General features: G+C 47.0%; 1 protein-coding gene across 1 annotated transcript in view; it reads right to left on the bottom strand.

Moving 5' to 3' along the window:
• Nucleotides 1-22,624, bottom strand: part of KCNH6 (potassium voltage-gated channel subfamily H member 6) — a 138,530-nt gene extending 115,906 nt beyond the window's left edge. Inside the window, 1 exon segment of the mRNA XM_084860372.1 lies at nt 22,549-22,624. Within this exon segment, the coding sequence (XP_084716498.1) occupies nt 22,549-22,624 (76 nt within the window).
• Nucleotides 22,625-22,856: the final 232 nt, after the last annotated feature.

The following is a 22,856-nucleotide window of genomic DNA, read 5'->3' as shown; positions in this document are numbered from 1 at the left end:
ATGAGCCACAGTTATTCTTCAATAAATCCTCGTCTGGAAAAGCCCTAAGTAGGAATTGTCCCTGGTTCCACCTAGGCACTGGATTGTTTTGGCCTTTGAAAGAATTATACAGGCCTAACTGCTCATTCAGGTATTTGCTGCAAAAGTGAAACTGTTTCTTCCAGTGAACTCACATAGTGCCAGTTTGCATGTCACCACGGCAAACTGTGGGTTATTTAAGCTGTGCCTTTACCCAATCTATGTAATTAAAGTCACCCATTATTACAGCACAAGCTGTACTCGCTTTCTGTAAATCACCTCTGATCGGTGCAATCAGAGGCTGTCAGCGTGACATGTGAACCTGGGCTGCTGGCTTGTTTAGGGGCTAAAGAACCCAGCGGTGAACCCAACAACAAACTATGGGTTAACTGATGGGTTGTTTAGCCCTAAACAACAAAGCAGTGATTGTTTACAGAAAGTGGGTGCAGCTCGCACACACCACACATCCCTGCAAATTGTAGCTTATGTTGGCCTGCCTCTCGAAGAGACAACACACAACAGATGCAACCTTGTTAGTCCACTAACCTCAGGCAATAACTTCAGTCTTGGGGGCCCTGGGGCAATATGCTGTTTGCTCCTCCCTGCAGTGCTGGCCAAATTTGGGAAAGAGTGGGTGTGGGCATTTCAAAATGTTCAGAAAAGTTAATATTCCATGCAGAAACAGAAAAAATAATAATAGGGGAAACTCTCAACTTGTTTTGAGTAGGAACAAAAGCATAAAACCTTATGTGCTCTAACCTGGGACTAAATCAATTGAACATAGTGGGACTTCCAATGTGACACAAATCTGTCTTTCAAAGCATTGTATATCTATCCCACGGTGGGGCTAACAACTTTTAAGCAAGGTAGACATTTTGCTCACACTTTTATGTCTAAAGAAGAAGGAAACATATATTCAGGTAGGATGAGAAGAGAGAGAGAGAGTTAGAACTTTATTCAGATACGTATTCCCATATCTAGCCACACACAGCAGACAGAGAAAAGTCTGTTCTTCAAGGAGAGAGTTGCTTGGATTAGGATGTCTTCTGCTTTGTCCAGCTTTGAATGACCTGAGTGGGTTCTCATCTCCTGTCCTGACTATACTGAGGGTTCAAAATAACAAGCACAGAGAAGCAAGAAGATCAAGGCAGAAGCATAGGAGGTAGGGCTGTGCACCGCTTCAGCCTGAGGCCTGAACCCCAAGTCGAAGCAGGCTGCTTCAGGTCACTTTGTGCCCCTTCTGAGGTGAAGCAGAGGGGGCACGAAGCAACCTGGAGCTGGTCAGGGGCTCTCCGAAGCGCTCGGTGTGCTTTGGAGCTTCGGCACCCCGGCCCAGCTGTGCCAGGTCCTTACTCGAGCCACCGCCTCCTCCTCTGCCACTGCCTCCTCCTCCGCCACCATCGCTGTCCTCGCCATCGCCATCCTCGCCACCACCATCCTCGCTGCCTCCACCGCTGCTGTCCTCACCACCTTCTCCATCGCTGTCCTTGCTGCCGCCAACTCCTGAGGCCTGGACGCACACAGATACTCTTACTGCAGGAAGTCGCCATTTTAAAAATGGCAACTTCCAGGAAGTTCCAGGAGATTGCCAGTTTAAAAATGGTGACTCCCTGCAGTAAGAGTCGCTGCGTGTGTCCAGGCCTTAGCAGTTGGTGGTGGCAGCGAAGGTGGCAATGATGGTGGCAGAGAAGGTGGCGGGGACGGTGACGAAGACTGCGGTGGCGGCAAGGGCAGTGGTGGCGAGGATGGTGATGGTGATGGTGGCGATGGAGGCGGGCGGCAACGATGATGACAGTGGTGGAGAAAGCGGTGGCGGCAAGGTAAGGGGGTTTGCGCAGGGGTGTCAGGCGGGGACCTGAAGTGGGATTTGACATCTGAATCCTGCTTTGGGTTCGGGGCTGAGTCGGGTTGGGGGCACCCTGAATCTGCCTGAGCCAAATCGGGCCCATCTCTGAAGCCACAAAGTGGCTTTCGAGTCAGATTGAGGGGTCCCTGCACAGCCCTAGTAGGAAGGATAAGCAAAGCTGACAGGAGTTAGGTTCCAATAAGATAAGCTCCTCATGCTGGATCTTCCTCTGCTGGTGACACTGGCATGCTGGCAGGGACAGAGCCTAGGCAGAGGTTGAACATGGAGATTGCAAAGTGGGAGAGCTTGAGCAAAGTGGTTCCATTATCTGGGGATTGCTCTTATAGGGTCTGCTCACCTGGGGAAGGGTTTACTTCAACAATCAAATGAAAGCTAAAATCAGCACCTTGGCTTACTCAGAAAGGAAGGAGTTTGCAATGAAGGGTAATGGCTCTTCATGGCTATAGTTTACCAACTGGAAGTAGAGGCTCTCCAAAGTGTGGTGGGCTCTCCCTGGCCAATCAGATCAGGTATCTCTTGGGTATGCTAGGCAGCATCTTGATGTAGCAGAGGGGAAGGCTGTTGCATTCTTCCAGGGACACACCCTTTGCTACTAGTAGAATCCAAATTGATGAGTCATGCTGCTGACTCCAGTAGTACCCTGCAGTGTACCCATCCGGGGTGGGGTGTCTCCGCAGGAGATTTCCTGAGAGCTGGCTGCATCTGGAGGTCGTTCAGGGCACATAATATCATGGCCATCCCGCAGCTATCCTGGAGCTTTTTGCAGAACAATCAGATTTCCTGAGACTGCTTAAAGTCCGAGTCTTTTCCTTCAGTTGGGTTCTCCCTGGTATAGTTGCTGGGTGCCCCAACCGCCGCATTGACCTCGGGTATGCTAGCCCTGCCCAGGGGTGTGCCTTTCACCATGACCCTGGTCAAGGGGTGCTTCCTGTCCCTGTCTTTCCCACCCCTGTCTTTCCAAGCACAAACACATGTGTGTCTACTCAGAAGTAACTCCCATTGTGGTCAGTGAGGCTTGTTCCTGAAATGCCCTTAAAGCTATGTCAAAGCTGCGTGTCTTTGACGTTTGCTTCTTTGCTTTTTGGAAGTAATTACATTTACAGCTTAGATCCTTCACAGCATCGGGAGCTTTGGAGGGGGAGGGGGGGGAGAAGTGGCATTTCTTTAATGTTTGTCAGCTGTAAGGAACTAGTTATTGCAAAGCTTTGATCCTTTGCATAGCGGGAGCTTCAGGGGAGGGAGAAGTCTTTCTTTAATGTTTGCTTTGTCAGCTCTAAGGAAGGAGGGGGAGAGGGGAAGCCTCTCACATTGGTTGATCAGCCCCTGCCAGTCTGATGATGTTCACTCCAACCCCACCCCCCACCCCACCCTGAAGTATGTTCCTATGAAGCAACTTAGAATGGTTCGGTGCACTCATTTGTGGAGCCCTGCGCATACTAAAGCCAATTCCCTGAAAAATCCAGTAATCCTCCATTTGCTTCTCCCCGCCTCCCCCTGGCCCCGCTCACTGTTGCAGATTATTCTCCCTTGGCCACAAAACTGGATTGGTTTGCTTTTTGGTCCTCTCCACTCCCACTATTCTATAAAGTCATGAACTCTAGAGTTGGCAGATGCCCTGTATGCTAGGAGAAGTTACAAGATGGATAGGGTACAACCTGGCAATAAGTAAAATGTAAACTACAGGGGGTTAATTCAGTGCTTCCACTAAACTTCCCTGAGCAGGGGAGCATGGACAGGGGCGGGGAACAAGCCTCTCTCATTCGCTGAGCGGCACCTATGCAGTTGATGATGTTCAGTTCTACTCCACCCACCCAATCCTGAAGAATGGGGGTTTGATGCATGAAAGTGGGTTTTTAGGTAGTGTATACTCTGCTTTTCTTGCTTCCTGTGCCCCTGAAAGACCAAATTAATTTCATGAAAATCCAGATATAACCAGAAAGTGCTTTTCATTCCATGTCCATGTAGATGGAGCCGAGGTCTGAAGTGGCAATGACTAACCAGGAAGGATAACTTGGGGACATGGTGGATAGATCAGTGAAAACATCAGCTGAGCAGGTGGCAGTAGTGAAAAAGGGAAATTCCATGCTAGGGATTATTGGGAAAGGGAATCAACATAAGATGGCCAGTACTGTAATGCCTGTATATAAATCCATGCTGCGGCCACATTTGGAAAACTGTGTACAATTCTGGTAGGAGCCATGTCGTCCTGGCAAGTGTCCTGAGGAGGCTCCACAGGTTGCCTCCTCAAACAGCTTTTAAAAGGTTGAAAAACCTTTTCATCTTCCCCTGGAATTAAAAGGGGAAGCTAGAGTACCACCTGGATAAGATCTTGGAAGAACAACTCATTTTGTGGAGCAGCAGAACAGCTGGACTCTAAGGTTGGTTTTCCGGAGCGTCATGTACTCAAAGCTGTTTTGAAACTCCTATGTAATTAGGAGACTTCAGGGCTGACGAGTTCCAAAAGTATTTATGAATTAAACATACCAACAATATCTGAGGACCTGCAAATCTGTTGAAGTTACTCTTTGTTTGTAATTATACTTACTTGCTTTCTTTACAGAAGTGGAGGATGGCAGCATCAAGGGGAAAGAAAAAAGCCACGGGACCACCACCAACTCCCCCAACCCCTCCCTTTGCAAAGGTTTCTAGAGATGCCAGAGATGTAGAGGAGTTGCTGGCTCTGATAAAAACTTTGTCTTCTCAACTAGCAGAACAGGCTAAGAGGATGGATACAATCCAAGATTCTATTACTAACCTTCAACAGGCTGTGGATTTAATTAATAGTTCTTTGCAAAAGATGGAATTGAAGGTTAATGCTCTCCAAGACCAGGTGTCTGCACAAGAGACGTCTATGCATGCCTCCCATAATATCCTGTCTGCGAGAATTTCCCAACTGGAGGCATATACTCGTAGAGCGAATCTGCATATCCTTGGTATCCAAGATCTGCCTGCTGATATAAGTCTGTCTAAATTCTTGGATAAATTTCTGCATGAGCTACTCGCTCCGCCATCTGATTATTTACTTGATATTGAGCATGCATACCGTGTTCCAGTTCGTGGCATCAAAGGGACTGCCTTTACTGTTATAGTTCAATTTTCAAGAGTTTCTACAAAAAGTCATATTTTATGCTTGGCAAGGGAAGTGGGAGAACTTTTTTGGGGGCCAACATGAGACAAAGTTATGTTATTTCCGGATTACACTAAAGAAATCGCTGACAAAAGAAGGCAATTTACCAAGGCGAGAAATCAGGCAAGACAAATGAGTCTGCAATATCATATCAAATATCCTTCTATATTTTGCATTATTTTTGAAGGCCAGATGAAAAAGTTTTTAAATCATGAAATGGCGGAGGCTTGGCTAGCTGGCGTTCAAAGTAAGGCACGAGAAACATCTTCCCCAGCCTCATGAGCTGGGAATTTTTCAATTCTTCTTCTTCTTTGGATTTGTTTGGGTTATAAGGTCTGGGCAGTATGCCAGTCCAGAGGACTGTTTACATATATCCTCCTTTTTCTCTCTCTCTTTTTTATTTCCTTTTTTTTATATTAGACATGATGTACTGTATAATAAAATTCCTGTTTGTGTGTGTATAGATATATATACATTCATATATAGATTAAGAAATGACATATCTAAAAATATAGATAGCATAAAGTTACTATTATTACTTATCCTTTTTAATTTCCTTCCTTCCTTTTTTATTATTATTACTATCATTATTATGAGACTTTGATTAGTAATATTTTTGGCTGGTTAAATTGTTAGGCTTTACTATTATATGTTAACTGAAGGGCAATATATGGTTATTGGAAATGAATTGTAGGCTTGCTCCCTTGCTATAAGACTGATGATATGATATTGAAACGTAAGGTTGATTATCTATGCTGTACTGAATTGTAATATTGGCAATGTTATAGGTATAACTTTTAAGTAGAATGATACTTGAAGTTTGTGTGTAATGCAGTTTAAATTTAATCCTTTTAAGTAACTTTTTAATATTTTTTCTTTTTCTTTCTTGCTTTCTTCTTCCTTTTCCTTCTTGTTTTGTTTTTTCTTTTTCATTATTGCTGTGCCCTCCTAAGAATACTGTATTGTTGGAAACTGTAGATAATGACTAAGTTGTTGGTACTGTTTATTTCATTTATAAGGATAAAAAATAGTTTCAAAAAAAGAAAAAGAAAACTGTACAATTCTGGCATCCTCATCTCAAACATGATATCATAGAGCTGGAAAAGGCGCAGTAAAGGTCAACTAAATAATAAAGAAACTCTAAAACTTTTCCTATGAAGCAAGGTTTAAGCATTTGCAGATTCTGAATTTAGAGAAAAGATTGCTAAAGGGGCCCATGACAGAGGCTCGCAAAATTATCCATTCTATGGAGAGATAATTTTTCTCCCTCTCCTATAGTACTAGAACTCAGGGCCACTCAGTGAACCCAATGCAACTGCGTGGCAGTAGATTCAAGACAGGCAGAATAAAGTAGTCCTACATGCATAAGTAACTGTGAGTCAGTGTTGGCCATGAAGTTCACTGAGTGACTTTGGGCTAGTCACTGACTCTCAGCCTATCCTAACTCACACAGATGTTGTGAGGATAAAACAGAGAGGAGGAGGAGGAGGAGGAGGATCATGTACACTTGCCTTGAGCTCCTTGGAGGAAAGGTAGGATGCAAATGTAATAAATAAATAACTTTTGGAATTCGGTTCCACAAGATGTATTGATGGCACTGGCTTAGATCAGGGTGGGAAGAAAGTAGATCTCCAGATGTTTTGGACTTCAGTTTCTACCATTCCTGACCACTGGCCATGCTGGAAAGGGTTTCTGGGAGTTGAAATCCAAAACATTTGGAAATCTACTTTCTGCCCACCCCTGGCTTAGATGGCTTAGGCCACAATCCTATCCATGTTTAGACAGAAAAAGTCCTACAACTCCCAGCATCCCCCAGCCTGATGGTAACTAAATAGAATCTCCATGTTCATAGATGATATGCTATTGAATGCAAGTTGCTGGAAGGGGGAAGAGTTGTTGCCTTCATTCCCTTTGTGTGGCCTTTCTGAAAGCATCTGGTCGTCACTGTGTGAGGACACTGCAGCAGATGGACCTTTGATTTAATTCAGCAGGGCTTCTCTTATATTTTTATCCCTCTCTGGTACAGAAATATTTTGTAGTGACTGCTGTTAGGTCTTTCAGTGTAAGCAAGCCTGCTCCTTGATGTTGTTCAGTCATTAAGTCGTGTCCGACTCTTCGTGACCCCATGGACCATAGCACGCCAGGCCTTCCTGTCCTGAGCACTCTCCCGGAGTGTGCTCAGGTTCATATTCATTGCATCGGTGATGCTATCTAGCCATCTCATCCTCTGCCACCCCCTCTCCTTTTGCCTTCAATCCTTCCCAGCATCACGGTCTTTTCCAGGGAGTTTTCGCTTCGCATTAGGTGGCCAAAATATTGGAGCTTCAGCTTCAGTATCTGTCCTTCCAATGAGCACTCAGGGTTGATTTCCTTTAGGGTGGACTGATTTGACCTCCTTGCAGTCCAGGGGACTCATAAGAGTCTTCTCCAGCACCACAGTTCGAAAGCATCAATTCTTCGGCGCTCAGCCTTCCTTATAGTCCAGCTCTCACAGCCATACGTTACTACTGGGAAAACCATAGCTTTGATTATATGAAACTTTGTCGGCAAGGTAATATCTCTGCTTCTTACTATGCTGTCTAGGTTTGCCATAGCTTTCCTCCCAAGGAGCAAACGTCTTTTAATTTCATGGCTACAGTCACCATCTGCAGTGATCTTGGAGCCCAAGAAAGTAAAATCTGTCACTGCTTCCATTTCTTCCCCTTCGATATGCCAGGAAGTGATGGGGCCAGATGCCATGATCTTTGTTTTTTTAATGTTGAGTTTCAAACCAGCTTTTGCACTCTCCTCTTTCACCCTCAACAAGAGGCTCTTTAGATCCTCTTCGCTTTCTGCCATTAGGGTGGTATCGACTGCGTATCTGAGGTCATTGATAATTCTCCCGGCATTCTTAATTCCGACCTGTGATTCATCCAGCCCGGCGTTTCTCATGATGTACTCTGCATATAAGTTAAATAAGCAGGGCGACAATATACAGCCTTGTACTCCTTTCCCAATTTTGAACCAATCGGTTTTCCATGTCTGGTTCTTACTGTTGCTTCTTGACCCTCGTACAGGTTTCTCAGGAGACAGGTAAGGTGGTCTGGTACTCCCATCTCTTTAAGAATTTGCCAGTGTTTGTTGTGATCCACACAATCAAAGGCTTTAGCGTATTCAATGAAGCAGAAATAGACGTTTTTGTGGAATTCTCTTGCTTTCTCCATGATCCAGCGAATGTTGGTGATTTGATCTCTAGTTCCTCTTCCTCTTCGAAACCCAGCTTGTACTTCCAGTAGTTCTCGGTTCACATACTGCTGAAGCCTAGCTTGTAGGATTTTGCGCATAACCTTGCTGGCATGTGAAATGAGCGCAATTGTACGGTGGTTTGAGCACTCTTTGGCATTGCCCTTCTTTGGAACTGGAATGTAAACTGACCTTTTCCAGTCTTGTGGCCACTGCTGAGTGTTCCAAATTTGTTGGCATATTGAGTGCAGCATTTTAACAGCATCATCTTTTAGGATTAGCTCAGCTGGAATACTGTCATCTCTGCTAGCTTTGTTGTTAGTAATGCTTCCTAAGGCCCGCTTGACTTCACTCTCTAGGATGTCCGGCTCAAGTTCAGTGACTGCACTATCATGGCTATCAGGGACATTAAGATCTTTCCTGTATAGTTCTTCTGTGCATTCTTTCCACCTCTTCTTAATCTCATATACTTCTGCTAGGTCCCTGCCTTCTTTGTCCTTTATCATGCCCGTCTTTGCACAAAACGTTGCCTTGAGATCTCTGATTTTCTTGAAAAGATCTCTAGTCTTTCCCATTCTATTGTTTTCCTCGATTTCTTTGCATTGTTCATTTAAGAAGGCCTTCTTGTCTCTCCTTGCTATTCTCTGGAACTCTGCATTCAGTTGGATATATCTTCCCCTTTCTCCCTTGCTTTTCTCTTCCCTTCTTCCCTCGGGTACTTGTAAAGCCTCCTCAGACAGCCACTTTGCTTTCTTGCATTTCTTTTTCTTTGGGATGGATTTTGTTGCTGCCTCCTGAACAATGTTACGAACCTCCATCCATAGTTCCTCAGGCACTCTGTCTATCAGGTCTAATCCCTGAAATCTATTCCTCACCTCCACTGTATATTCATAAGGGATATGATTTAGGTCATACCTGAATGGTTTAGTGGTTTTCCCTACGTTCTTCAATTGAAGCCGAAATTTTGCAGTAAGAAGCTCATGATCTGAGCCACAGTCAGCTCCAGGACTTGTTTTTACTGACTGTATAGAGCTTCTCCATCTTTGGCTGCAAAGTACATAATCAATCTGATTTCGATATTGACCATCTGGTCATGTCCATGTGTAGCCTCTTGTGCTGTTGGAAAAGAGTGTTTGCTATGATCAGTGTGTTCTCTTGGCAAAACTCTATTAGCCTTTGTCCTGCTTCATTTTGTACACCAAGGCCATGCTTGCCTGTTATCTTGGTGATTTCTTGACTTCCTACTTTGGCATTCCAATCCCCTATGATGAAGAGGACATCTTTTTTTGGTGTTAGTTCTAGAAGGTGTTGTAGGTCTTCATAGAACCGATCAACCTCAGCTTCTTTGGCATCAGTGGTTGGGGCATAGACCTGAATTACTGTGATGCTGCTCTTTGATCCATGCATGCAAAATGGCAGCTTCTGCATGTGCCATTTAATTAACTCCATGTGCTTGGCTCTCGGCCAAACGCAGGGGACTGCACAACCACTGGCTTAAAAACTGGACTAATTTTCAACAGCAACTTAGACCGCGATGCTAAACGTATTGACTTGGCCTACTGAACACTCTAGGACTTACGTCTGAGTAGACATGGGTAGGATTGCATTCTTATTTCCTGTTACGCCCATTACATTGCTGTAGTATCTGAAAAATAGCCTATAGATAAGCTCTTCTAGATTTCTCAAGCACTTGCAGGAGTGGTTGATTCATTAGCATATATTGTCTTAGCTCTTATACTAGTATAAATACACTACTTTCCCACACATAATCACCTAATCATATAACAAGTTTACCACGTTTTTATCAAACATATTTATTTATTTATTTCTTCCGTCCGTCCGTCATTCATTTCATTTCATTTCATTTCTATACTGCCCAATAGCAGGAGCTCTCTGGGCGGGTCACATCTTTTTCTCTCTTGTATGCGCTCTCTAACAATTCCCCACTCACTTCCCCAGCCTCTTGTCCTGTTTCTCAGGAAGGGAACGAGCATTCCATTCAGCATTGTTTTAAATGAAGGCGCAGAGTAGCAGGGCAATCCTGACCTTAACTATAACCTGAGTTATGCCTTCTGGGTGGGAGAGGGTGTGGCACAATGGTGCGGTGAGTGATAATAATGGTGCAGTGAGTCTGCCCTAGAGTAATAATGGCATTACAGTGACATTATGTCAGGCACCAGCCTAACACCACCAGTACAATGGGTGGGGCGTGAACAGAGTTCATGGTGTGGCAAAGCACTGGAGGCACAGAAAACTGCTTTATTCTGAGTCAGGCCGTTGGTCCATCTAGCTCAGTATTATCAATACTGACCAGCAGCTGCTCTCTGGGTTTTCAGACAAGAGTCTTTTCCAGCCCTACCTGGAGATGCCAAAATCAAACATGGGGCCGTTGGCATGTGCTCTACCAGTGACCTGTGGCTCAGAGCTATGCTCTTCCACTGTGCTAGAATCCAGCGTTGTGTGCAGAGATGGCTCCTTCTTCACATGCCACTAAAATGCTGCTTCAGTGAGACAGGTGACATAGATAAAAACACTCAGAGTCAATGGAAAGCCTCAAAAGGCAGACCCCTTCACCACCACCCCAACTACAGAAGAGGACAGGACTCTGACTAATTCAGTGGCACCCGATCACCACAGACAAACTGGGGCATGTGAGCCACGACAAGGAAACACAGGTCGTAGACCAAGATTCCAGGTAGCATGTGGGCTCCCTCACTTTGCACGCACACCCACACACACCCTGCTTATAGAAGCATGGCACACAAGCCAGAACTCTGATGACAGGAACTTGTACAAGGGGACTACTTTTCACAAACGACATAGCCAAGACTAGGCACAAATATAGGAGAGACATGAGGACAGCTGTTGCGCCTTTGGGACTCCAAACACAGACACCCAAAAGGAACATCAACACTGCTGCTGCAATTGGGGAGGCAAACACTGCATAGAGGAAAGCAAGTGGGGGGGGGACACCAGGGAAGAGGAGCCCATTCCTCTAAGTAGGACTCCAGAGCATTCCACATCCCCATCCCCATCACACCCATCTGCATGCCCTGTAGTGCTCTTCACACTGTTAAACATTCTGGAGTGTCCACAATTCTTAAATATGCGATATTCTTTCTGCATATGCAGTTTGCTGCTCTGAATGTAGCTTAATTCTGGGCGACAGTGTCAATCTACAGGGTTTATTCAGGTCCCTGAGTTCTATTGGCTGGCTGTTCTCTATTTAAGACTGTTTAGATTACTGGGAACAAATTGCTGATGAAAGAATTGTCCAGTATTTGCAATAAGACTATTGTGTGGCACAATATGGCTTAGATTCCACTGTGCCATCAATGTCATTCTATCTACCTACCCCCAGAAGTCCCTCAAACATTCATGACCACAGTGTACACACACACACACACACACACACAGAGTATAATCTCGGGAAACTGCATACAAATCTCCCTTAACTGGTAGTAACAGTGTCTCCCATATGGAAAACGTGGGGCAGCTTCCCCCAATTTGCCACCATCCAGATGTGCTAGACCACAACTACTGTCATCCCCAGTCAGCTGGCATGCTGGCTGGGGGTAATTGGAATTGTAGCCCAACACATCTAGAGGGTGCGAGTTGGGGAATGCTAACGTAGGTTGGGTCTGCGCTGTGTAGAAGGCAGACTTCCATTAAAACCACCCCCTCAGCTGCATCATGTACTGCGCAAGGAAAGGGGGATCCTAGGCCCTCTGCTGCGAACACCAAACCCTCCGTTCCACTCACTGTGATGAGCAAGGAGCTCGCAAACAGCTCTGCCTCCTTGGGGAGGCTCGGCTCAGTCTCTGAAAGCCACAGGCTAGGCAAAGAGGCACCGAGAAGCCCTCTGGCACGCCAGGCACCTCATAACAAGCGCGCTTTGCTTCGTGTGCAGTTGCGTTGGGGAGGCAGGCAAAGGCAAGGCCAGGCACTCGCTCCGGCTTGACTGCCCCCTCCCCCACACCGGGGCCACCTGCCGCCAACAGCCCTGTGGGGAGGCCGGCCAAGACAACATCAGACACCTGCTCCCAGCCCAGCGGGGGAGCGTTTGTTTTGTTTGTAAATGGATGGTTTGCAATGTCTCCATCGCAGTTTACAAATGTTGTGAGCTGCTTTGAGGATTTACAACCAAAAAGCAGGATATAAATCTAAATAAATCAACAGATACATGCTTGAGGCTCCATTTTCAGCTGGCACTAGCTAGGCCAGGCGTTGCAGCCATTTCCCTGGCAGGTGCACCATGCAGCTCTGTACTGGCAGATGTGGGCACAGGTGGAATGCAAAGAGGAGAACACTGAAAAGGGCAGTGGTCATTATGGGCTGTGAGGTGCAATCAAACGGCAAGGCAAGAGAAGACAGAGGCATACTAACGTCCTGACATAAACTATGTAGGCTTCCCCAGCCTGGTGCCCCCCCCCCGACATGTTGGACTACAACTCCAGTCATCCCCATCCAGCATGGCCATGGCCCAGCTGGGTGGAGATAATGGGGGTTGTAATCAACACAGCTGGAGGGGCAGGCAAGCTGCACTAGGGTTCCTCCATGTGCTTCCACTTTCCCTGTGCTTCCTTCACACCAGCTGACCCGTGTGTGAACAGAGTATGCACCACATCTCCTCAAAGGAAAGGAGCTTCCGTCATTGTGGGACAGTCACTGAGAAGAGCTCTCCACACACCTCAAATGTAGTGCGTGGGTGGCGTGGTCAAGAGGAGCCTCAGGTGCTGTCATGCATGATGTAACCAAGGAGGGGGGGAAGTCCACTAGGTAGGCTGCGAACGAGCCAATAAGCAAAACTTCGATGGGAAACAAGACAGAGGATTGTAAAGCTGTGAACAATGTGAGGAGGGAGCATAGAAGGGAATTATTCTGTCTCTTAAAATAGCACAACATAGTCTTCAAGCTCTTCAAATCCAGGACAAACTGCTACATGGGCCCACTTCATCCCCCCCGTATCTTTTGTTCTCCTCCTCTGTACATGGCGATTAGGTGGAAAAGAGGGTAGACTCCTTTATTTTTCTTAGTTGTATAAAGAGGACATTTTTTCAAAGGTGTAGCTTGTCATGTAGGAGAGAAAAACCCCCATCTACCAAGATATCTTCTTCCACACAACTATTAAAAGTAAAGGAACTCACTCTTTCTTTGCATCTGGTCACCTTTTTGTGTGTTTTCTCTCTCCCCTCCCCTCAAAAATAAATCCAAAACAGCAGCAGCAGCAGCAGCGAAAATAGCGGTGATGACACTGGCATAACCCATTTGAGGTTGAAGTGCAACCCAGATGGATACCATGCCACCAGTTGAAGAACAACCGTCTAATCAAATGGATTTGTAGCAGGCTGTGGACAAACAAAAAAGAAGTATGTCTTTATGCAGTTCATATGAAATCCACAGATAAGTGATGTTATGGATGTAATGATTTTGTGATGGACCAGTCTATGAATGGCTTCTAATTACCAGATGCTGACAAGAAATGGGGGCTGGGGTGTGTGACCTGCTTGTGACCCTCCCCAGAGGGATCTGGTAAACTACTGACTGAGACTAAGGGTGCAATCCTGTGCATGTTTAGATAGAAAACATTTCTGGATTGGCAGCTGTTTTGGAATGTTTTCAATATAAGACCAAGGACTACAAACTCTGATGAGCCAGGTCTGATAAATAAATAAATTATTTTTTTTAATGGCAAAAAGGAAAAAGTAAAGAAAAGAATCTTGCATGCCCAGCACAGTGTAGGAATGAATGCGTCAGACTAGGTGTGGGGAGATCCAGGCTCAAAGCTCTTCTCAGCCATGAAGCATACCGGTAGCCAGTTACTAGCTCTCAGCCTTAACCTACCTCACAAGATTGTTCTCAGGATAAAATGGGGAAAGGGAAAGAACCATGTACAGTGGCCTGAGCTCCTTAGAGCAGGATGGGCAACACACACACCCTGTGGGCCGCATGGACCCCTGGCCTCAAGTCCGACCTCCGACACTCCCAAATTTGCTGCTGTGGTGGCCCCGGCATAAATACAAAAATCGGTGATTTGCCTCCAAATGTCAGCATCAAACCATGGATTGCTTTTAATGCTGCCGCCACTGAAATTCAGTGGTGCGCAGCAGCAGTGGGGCTGCAACCCCCAGGGTTTCGTAGGGGGTGAATTGGCTCCCAGAGCATCCAAAGTTGCCTGCCCCTGCCTTGGAGGAAGGATGCGATGTAAAAGTGATAAATGATAATGAAATTGTGTGCCTTGAAAGCACCCTGCCAAGGCTAACCAAGAGCAGAGCATGTTCTCAAGCTGACCAATGGCAATCTTACTCCCTCCATGCTTAAGCGCCTCTCGTGGGTTAGCATCTGCTTTGGCTGCAGCCATAGAGAATTATTCAGTACAGTGAAGAGGCCATTTGGAGGATAGCTATTAACGCAATCCTTCATTAATTTCTGATTACATGTCCAGAGTGTAGCCATCTGCAGTGCAATTTTTCCAGCTTCCATGTACTTTGCTTCCTATCTCGGCAGCTGGGATATTTGCCTTTGTTACAGCTGTAATACCAAGGAACTGGTCAGCATTTCAGGCTGGCATCCCAAAGATTCGCCCAAAGTGCCAACAGCTAACTTCTAAAAAGAGTAGCACTATGGCCCAAGCTCCTTGGACGTCGCACTCTCTGCCCTGGGAACCTCCCCACCCAGATGTGTGAAGGAATGCAATGCTGAGGGAAAGGCGCTGGAGGTGGCCCTTGCTGAGAGGCACTCTCTTCTTTATGATCACTTCACACATTTCAGACTTGAGTGCTAACACCTAAAAGCGTTTCCAGGACTGAGCCCTGGGTGGCAGTGATCTCTGGCCCAAATTCAGAGCAGCAGAAACCTTGCAGATGTTCCCAGATGCTATGATGCTCTCAGATCTATCTATGGTGGAGAGCTTGTCACTCAGACCCCAGCACCTTTCCCACATGAAAAGACCTTTCCAAGCACAACTGGCTTCCCTTCAGTTGCATGGCAAACTTTGACCAGGCACAGTTATCACCACCAAGATGCTGCTTATAGTTCAGTCCCACAAAATGTTTGCTCAGACAAGTACATCCCACTGAGTTTATTACTTATTTATTTATTACATTATATCCTGCGTTTTTTCCACCTTAAGGAACCCAAGGCGGCGTACGTAGTCCTCCTCCTCCTCCAGTTTATCCTCACAACAACAACCCTGTGAGGCGGGTTGGGCTGAGAGTCTGTGACTGGCCCAGAGTCACCCAGTGAGCTTCATGGCAGAGTGGGGACTAGAACCTGGATCTCCCGACTTGCAGTCCAACACTCTCACCACTATACCACGCTGGCTCTCAATAGGACTTGATTCTTCCTAAGTGTGCTTAGGGTTGCAGCCTTTAGAGTAGGGGTGGAGAAGCGGGGCTCGCCCTATGTTGTTGGACTCCAACTCCCATCAGCCTCAGCCAGTAGGATCAATCCTCAGGGATTATGGGAGCTGTAGTCCAACAACATCTGGAGGGCCATGGTTTCCCCATCCTTGCTTCAGAAGATATACTTTTCCAGAGGGAGGTCCATCAGACCTGACACTTCATTCGTTTAGACATCTGGCAAAGTCAAGCCTGGTCCAGAAGGGATCAACGAGCACGTTCTAAAGATAATTTGGCCTTTGAGGCCCCATTGAAAACTCTGTGCTTGAAGTGGGGCACAGCCAAAGTTTTGGCCATGCGTGCCTAGCAAGGCGTCCAGAAATGCAGGATCCCTGCTCTTCCCATCTAAGCTGGGCCACAATTGTGCTTGCCTGAGCACACTCCCACTGGAGCCAGGGCAAGGGCAGGACGTTATCCCTCTGCCCATTCAAATGCATTGCTTTGAAGAAGCCAGCCGGGCTCCGCTCCACACACCTTGGCAAACATACCAGGAGAGGATTAGGTTGCTTACCAATATTTTAGTGAGTTAGAGCTTAAAACAGAGCAGATGGGTGAGGCTGCGGGCAGCTGGGTGTGTGTTTGGAGTGGGGGGGGGGTCAGGGAAAAGGGATACTGGCTTTTAAGTTGGCAGCACAATTCGGTTTGCAGGGAAATTGAATTAAAGTCTTGGATTGTAACCACAGGCTGTGTAAAGAATCTGCTGCTACACAGCCCTTGATTTTTATATATTTAGGAGAAAAAAAACATCCTGCCCCTCCACTATATTTACACCACCTTACAATTGAAAACAATGGGCAGAGCAATTGCACCCTATGGGGCAGGGTGGGGGGAACAGTGGTGCAGTGAGGTAATTTGAGACCCTGAACTTAATGCGGCGGGGGGGGGGGCTTTAGGTGGTCATGTGTATTACTTTAGTTATGAAGCACAGAGCTAACATTTATCTTGCCACCAGCACCATTCCATGCTTTACTACTGCTTCTACATTGCCAACCCTGGATTTTTTAAAAAATACTCTGTGCATGTGCAGTTTTGCATTTTAAGCTCATGTAAATCACCATTGTAACTACAGGAATAAAATGGGGTTTGCTTCTGCTGCCCTCAGGCCCCGTCCTCTGCTGCTCTCTGCAGGGCCCTGGACTCCGGCCCCGAGGTCCAGCCGTCGCTGCACCGCTATGTCAGCAGAGGGGACTCTGCCTCCTGAGCCCTGCGGGGCTCACACCAGCCAGGGCAAAGGGAGACGGTCGCTTTCCCCCGCTCTGCTCTGTTTTCCAGTACCAGTGCTCCCTTTTTAATTCCCCCTTCCATTAATTTCCCCCCTGTTCCTAGCATGCCCAGGGAAAGAGGGCTTTTGATCTGGGAGAGCTGGATCGGCCCGTGGCCTGCCCCCTTTCAGCCCCTGATGGAGGCCCAGCGGCAGAGAGGCCCCCTCCCTCCTCCCAGCTGGGGATACATCTTGGCCACTGCTGGGACGCCAAGAAGGGCCTCCTGAGCAGACCTTAGGGGGTACGGGCAGGGTGGTCTGGAGGAGCTGGTCCCTTAGCTATCCAGGGCCCAAGGCATCAGGGATTTGAAGGCAGTTACCAACATTTTCCGTTGTGACCAGAAAGACACTGCCAACCAGTGCAGCTGCCACATTTTGGACCAGCTGAAGTTTCCAGAGACTTTTGAAAGGCAGCCCCATGTAGAACACATTGCAGTAATCCAATCTGGATGTAACTAAGGCGTGTGTTTCCATGGCCAAGTCGGACCTTAGGAGCCAGCCACACTAGTGGACCAGCCTAAGCGGAGCAAAAGCAGCCCTGGCCTTCGCCCTTCTCTGAACAGTTACGAACAAAGGCAGCTTAGGAGGACTCCAATGCCACAAACCTGTTTTTCTTCAAAGGGAAGTGCTGCCCCATCCCCCCCAAAGGCTGAACACCTGGATTTGTCCCTCTCCTGTCCAGGAGCCCCTCTGCCTTGTCTGGATTAAGCTTGAGTTTGTTTGCCATCATCCAGCCCATTGTCACCTCAGTCACTGATTCAGAACTTCAGCAGCTTCCTTGGGCTCCAACTGAAAGGAAAGATAGAGCTGCATGTCATCCACATGCTGATGACAACACACTTCCAAACCCTGAGCCACATCTCCCAGACATTTTGTATACAGGTTACATAGAAAGACTAGATCAACCCCAGTGGGACACCATAGACCAAAGGCTAATGTTTTAAGCAGGAGTCTCCTAGCACCACCTTCTGGAAATGACCCTCCAGCAGGGACTGGAATCCCCATAAAACAGTGTCCTCAAAGCCCATTCTCACCAGGGATTCAGAAGGACACCATGGTCAATGGTATTCAGTGTTGCTGAAAGGTGCAGCAGAACCAGCAAGGGAATGCACTCCCCTGTTAAGTTCTCAGTGTAAGTCATCTAGCGGGATGATTAAAGCTGTCACAGTCCCAAAACCAGGCCTGAAGCAGGACTGAAATGGGTCTGGACCAGTCTTCTCCAACTTGATGTCCTCCAGATGTTTTGGACTACAACTCACACCATTCCTGATAACTGGCCAGGAATGGAGCTTGTCTGATGGGTGCTGATGGGTTCGAAATATCTGGAACTGATGGGCAATGGATGTTGTAGTTCCAAACATCTGGAGGTGTCAGGATTCCTTTAGCCCCCACTTTATTTCAACATCGAAGACAAACACAGATGAGAGGCTTCAGTCTACAGCTTTTAATCCATTACTTCACAGGGTCACAGAGCAATATGACAATGGAACCAATTACCTGTGGAGGTGGTGGGCTCTCCCACACTGGAGGCCTTCAAGACAAGGCTGGACAGCCATTTGTCAGAGATGCTCTGACTTGGATTCCTGCATTGAGCAGGGGGTTGGACTCGATGGCCTTGTAGGCCCCTTCCAACCCTACTATTCTATGATTCTATGATTCATACAGATGCAAATTCTCAGTGACTCTCAGTCTACAAAGGAATGCCTTCAGGGGACTTCAAAAGGTAGTTAAGAGAGTTGCCCACTGTTTGAAAGGAAGGCAGTCTCACTAGCCTAACTTAAGGTGGGGAGGAACCTCTCTCTCGTGAGGCTTCTGAGCGCAGCTTCTCACGCAAGGTCAATCGGGTGGATCATCTAAGTTTTGCCCCTGCCTTCTCCCTCTTTGCTCTGCACCTGCGCCTGGCATCTATTAGATCAGATTCTCCACCCCCCCCCCTTCTGTTCGCTGTCTCTCACAGGGGTATGTGAAGAGGAACCCTCATCCTCAGCCAGCTGGGCGTTTGTAACCTGAGAAGCTGGGCCAGTCATGTCTGGACTAGCCTGGGAAAACACCTCCCCCATGTCTGGAGGTTCTCCTTCAGAATCTGAACTGCTATCCCACTCCCTGCACTCAGAAACAACCCTGACAGGAGGTCACCGGCTTGGGGAAGGCTGGCCTAGATAATCTATTTCATCCCAGAAACCTTGAAACTAAGTTGCCACCACACAATCAAGCACCTCACCCAGTAATAGACTGTTTGGGACTGTCCAGAAATTATCCAACTTAGTGGATTCTAGAGAGGGTGTCTTCAGTAAAGATCTCACAAGAAACTTCTTCAGTTGGATTGAACTACTCCTTCTGCATCTCTTCACCAGGCATTCACTGGATTCTGAAGTGGCATCAGTGGCACAAAGCACCTTTCTCCAGCTGTGACCCCTCTTGGACAGACATAGTAACTTCGAGATTTGGACTACTGCAACATGTTATATGTTGGGCTGCCTCTGCAAACTGCCCAGGAACTGCACTTAGTACAACACTGCAGCGAGACTCCAAACTGGGACTGGCCATTGGGAATATATACTGCTGGTGCTCAAACAGCTACACCTAAAGGAAGAAGTACCTACTCACACAGGGGACTGCGCCTGCAACCTTTGGAGTCTGCCCCCTTCCAGGTGTTTCCGCCACCTGAGGCAAGGTGGTTGGTGGCTGGTGAGATGGCCTCCTCAGTGGTGGCGCTCTGTCTGGGGCACTCTGTCTCCAAGGAGGCTTGCCTGATGCCTACACTGAAGTATTTCTGGTATCATGCCAAGGCCTCCCCCCCTCTCGGCTTTTAAACTGCAAGGATAATGTTTTAGTGCTACATTTATGCTATTTTACTACTGGTATTGTGTGGTGGCTTTATGGTTCTATTGGTTTTATTGGTTTTCTGTTTTTCTCTTGTTATTCTGTTAACCATCCTGTAAATATTTATATTGAACGGTGGTATATAAATCTGTGGCATAAACAAACCAACAGTGCTTCTTCCAAACAGTGTTCAGGCCGAGGTGCGAGGGATAATGAAGCTGCATCAAAATATGGCGCAGCTACCAACTCCACTTCTCTAGGTAAAGTCCGCTTTGCTCAGAAAGCACCCCTGGGAATCGTGCTGAGAGATAAAGACGGGAGCCGCCTCCGGCGTGTGTGTGAGGCCAAAACCACTTACATTTTATAGCTCACGATCAGCGTCTTGAATTGGCCTTTGAAGATTGCAGGAGCCAGAACAGACCCTGGAACACTGGTGCGGTGTGTTCCCAGATGCCCACCCTCCCCATTCAGGAGATGAATCACTTTGTTTTGCTCGGGTTGCAGCCTTCAAACTCTTCAACAGCAGCTTCATGCTTAGTTGTCAACTTGTGAAGCCCTGAAGGTATGAATGGCAGTTGCCAGGGCCCTAATGAGAGGCAAAACAGTGTATCTTTCTGCTCTGTACATATTCTGTGCGAGCAGGCATGGGGAATCTCTGGCCCATGGGGTCTTCTCATCGGGCCCACTGGCCTCTCCCCAGGCCTTGCACCCTCGCCCAGCCCTCTTTTCCGTGCTGCGTGGTGACAAAGGGAGCCAGAGTTGGATCCAGGCTTAGTCATGCTTAGAGTGGATCCATTGAAATCAATAGGTTGGATCTGGATTTAGGCACATGAAACTGGGCTAGCGGATCAGATCTTCTCTTCTCCTCCTCACAGCAGCCCCTTCATCCCCCTGAAAGTGTTACGCACTGGGTTGGGGACTCTGCTGAATGGGGTGAGCTGTGCTGTGGGGGAAGGGGGAATCCCTGAAAATTGGGCAGAGGCACTTTCCACCCGCAGAAGGGAGATCCTGGATCCAACCCAATGGGACTTGTGACTTACCTGCCCCCTTGATTTCAATGGGTTTACTCTAAACATGACTAAGTCTGGATCCGGACCATAGTGTTTATTTAAAGCTGCAAGCTGGTAATATTTTTCCTCAGTTTTTGACCCAAGTAAATTTCACTGCACAAATGCAGCCTCCATAATTGATCTAATCCGTTCTGACCATCATTTAGGCTAATGGGCATGATGGCTTCCAGTGGCCATGTGTTCCATAGATTTTACTGAGCTCATGTGAGAAAGCAATTGCCCTTTGCCAGCCAGCACCTTTCTGCCTACCTATTTCATCAGGGGATGGGTACAAATAATTTATTCCTATGCCAGTAGAACCTACTGTGCTTCAGATGAATGAAAGTACTATTTACACAAGTCTCCATCATTCATGTAGAATTTTGTAACTTGCATCTTGATTAGCCTCCCAGCATGAATACAATTCTGATTTAGAGATGGGAAGTTGAGGGTAAGACAGTAACTTGCTGTGGCAGTGCTGACTAGGATTGGAGCCCAATTCTTGCTCTCTCTCTCTCTCTCTCTCTTGGACCATCTTAGGATATCAATATAGGCTCCTTGGGGGATTCCAGTTATATGTAGGAGATCCAATCCTGCAAATGCAGATAGCAGGGGGAGGGGACACATACACACATATTTCTACAGGCCAGTTTGCACAGAAGCCTGCTGCTGTAGAGGGGGAGGCCACATTCTGCAGTGCACTAATGCACATAGCAGCCCCTGCCTCATTCTGTAGATATCCACACACACTGCAAGAGTGGTAACATGCACTCAGCCCTCTGCTATTACTGCAGTTCTCTAGACTATAACCACTTATTTTAATTTTTTTTTTAAATTTTGGAGATAACCAAAGATTTGAATAACAGAATGTTGATTGGCCAGTTTATTTTCTGTGCTCAATACAATCTCATTTTTTTTAAAGGGTTTGAGGTTGTATAGGAGCAAAATATGTGATAAGTAGAAGTTCATGCAAGCAGGCAGGGCCAGTTCCCTATGGCTATGTAGTGGTGGCCCACATGAACTCGGACAGCTCTGAGAACTGCTGTTTTCTGCAGTAGTGTAAAGAGTTAAACTATTTATTTATTTTAAATTATAAACCACAGCTTCTCCCAAAAATGGATTCCAGGGTGGTAGACAGAACAATTCAAATCTTCAATACAATATTAAAACATATTTGTTTCTATAATGAAGCCTTTTGATTTGTGCGGATTATTTCTACCAAACATCAATTTTTTTTTCAAAGGAAACAAAACAAAACCGGAATGGGAGCATGAGCAAAGCAGCCAAAACCTATGCCACTAATATCCACTGTTCTATCCAGTTAATTTCTCGATCAACGTTCCCTCCTCCCTGAAAATCCCCAGTGAACAACAAGCTTCTTGAGAGTGATGCAGTGTTGTTGTTGTTGTTGTTGTTGTTGTTGAATGTTGAACATACTTTATGTTGCTAAACCCAAAGGAGGCTCTAATAAAATCCAGATTCAGGCGCACATAGTGAAAACTTGAATTGGTCCCTTTCCAACAATCACAGCGTAGGTGTGAGCCTGGCAACACCCCAGGAAGTGGGCTACCCTAATATCCAGAAAGTTTCAAGAAGTAACTAAACTATGATGAGCAACGCTCTGAATATATCCCGACCTCAAGCCTTCCATTGCCCGCCCCACATTTCACATCAATATTGACAAGCAAAAACAGGGGTGGGGGGGCTTTTACTCTTGCTAGTTGCGACCTTCAAGGAGAGCAAAGGCACAGCAGGAGGGGCACGAGAGACGCGCTACTCACTCTGTCCTTCAAATTTCCTGATGATTGTATCCAGGTAGGTGTTCTGGGGGGCCACGTGCCCCCTCCTGACGGGCATTTTCAAGGGTTCATTCTCAACCAACGGCTAGAAAAGTTCCGCTCCGCACGGCGAGATCAGCTGCTTGGCAGGTTCTCCAGCGAAGGGGGCCGGCGGGAGAGGCGGACCTCTTCTGGTGAGCCGAGGGGTGGCTAGTTGACGCCCCCCCGGCTCTTGGGCCCTCCTGCTCCGGAAGCCCTGCAGAGGGCGGGGCGCCCCGGCTCTCGCGCTCCCTCCGCCGGGCTCCCTCGGT

This window comes from Heloderma suspectum, chromosome 5, assembly GCF_057233095.1.
Source record: "Heloderma suspectum isolate Gila_16-S chromosome 5, 16-S_ref, whole genome shotgun sequence".
In the NCBI taxonomy this organism is placed as follows: domain Eukaryota; kingdom Metazoa; phylum Chordata; class Lepidosauria; order Squamata; family Helodermatidae; genus Heloderma; species Heloderma suspectum.
Note: the sequence above shows the minus strand (reverse complement) of the source record. Positions and strands in the feature narration are given on the sequence as shown.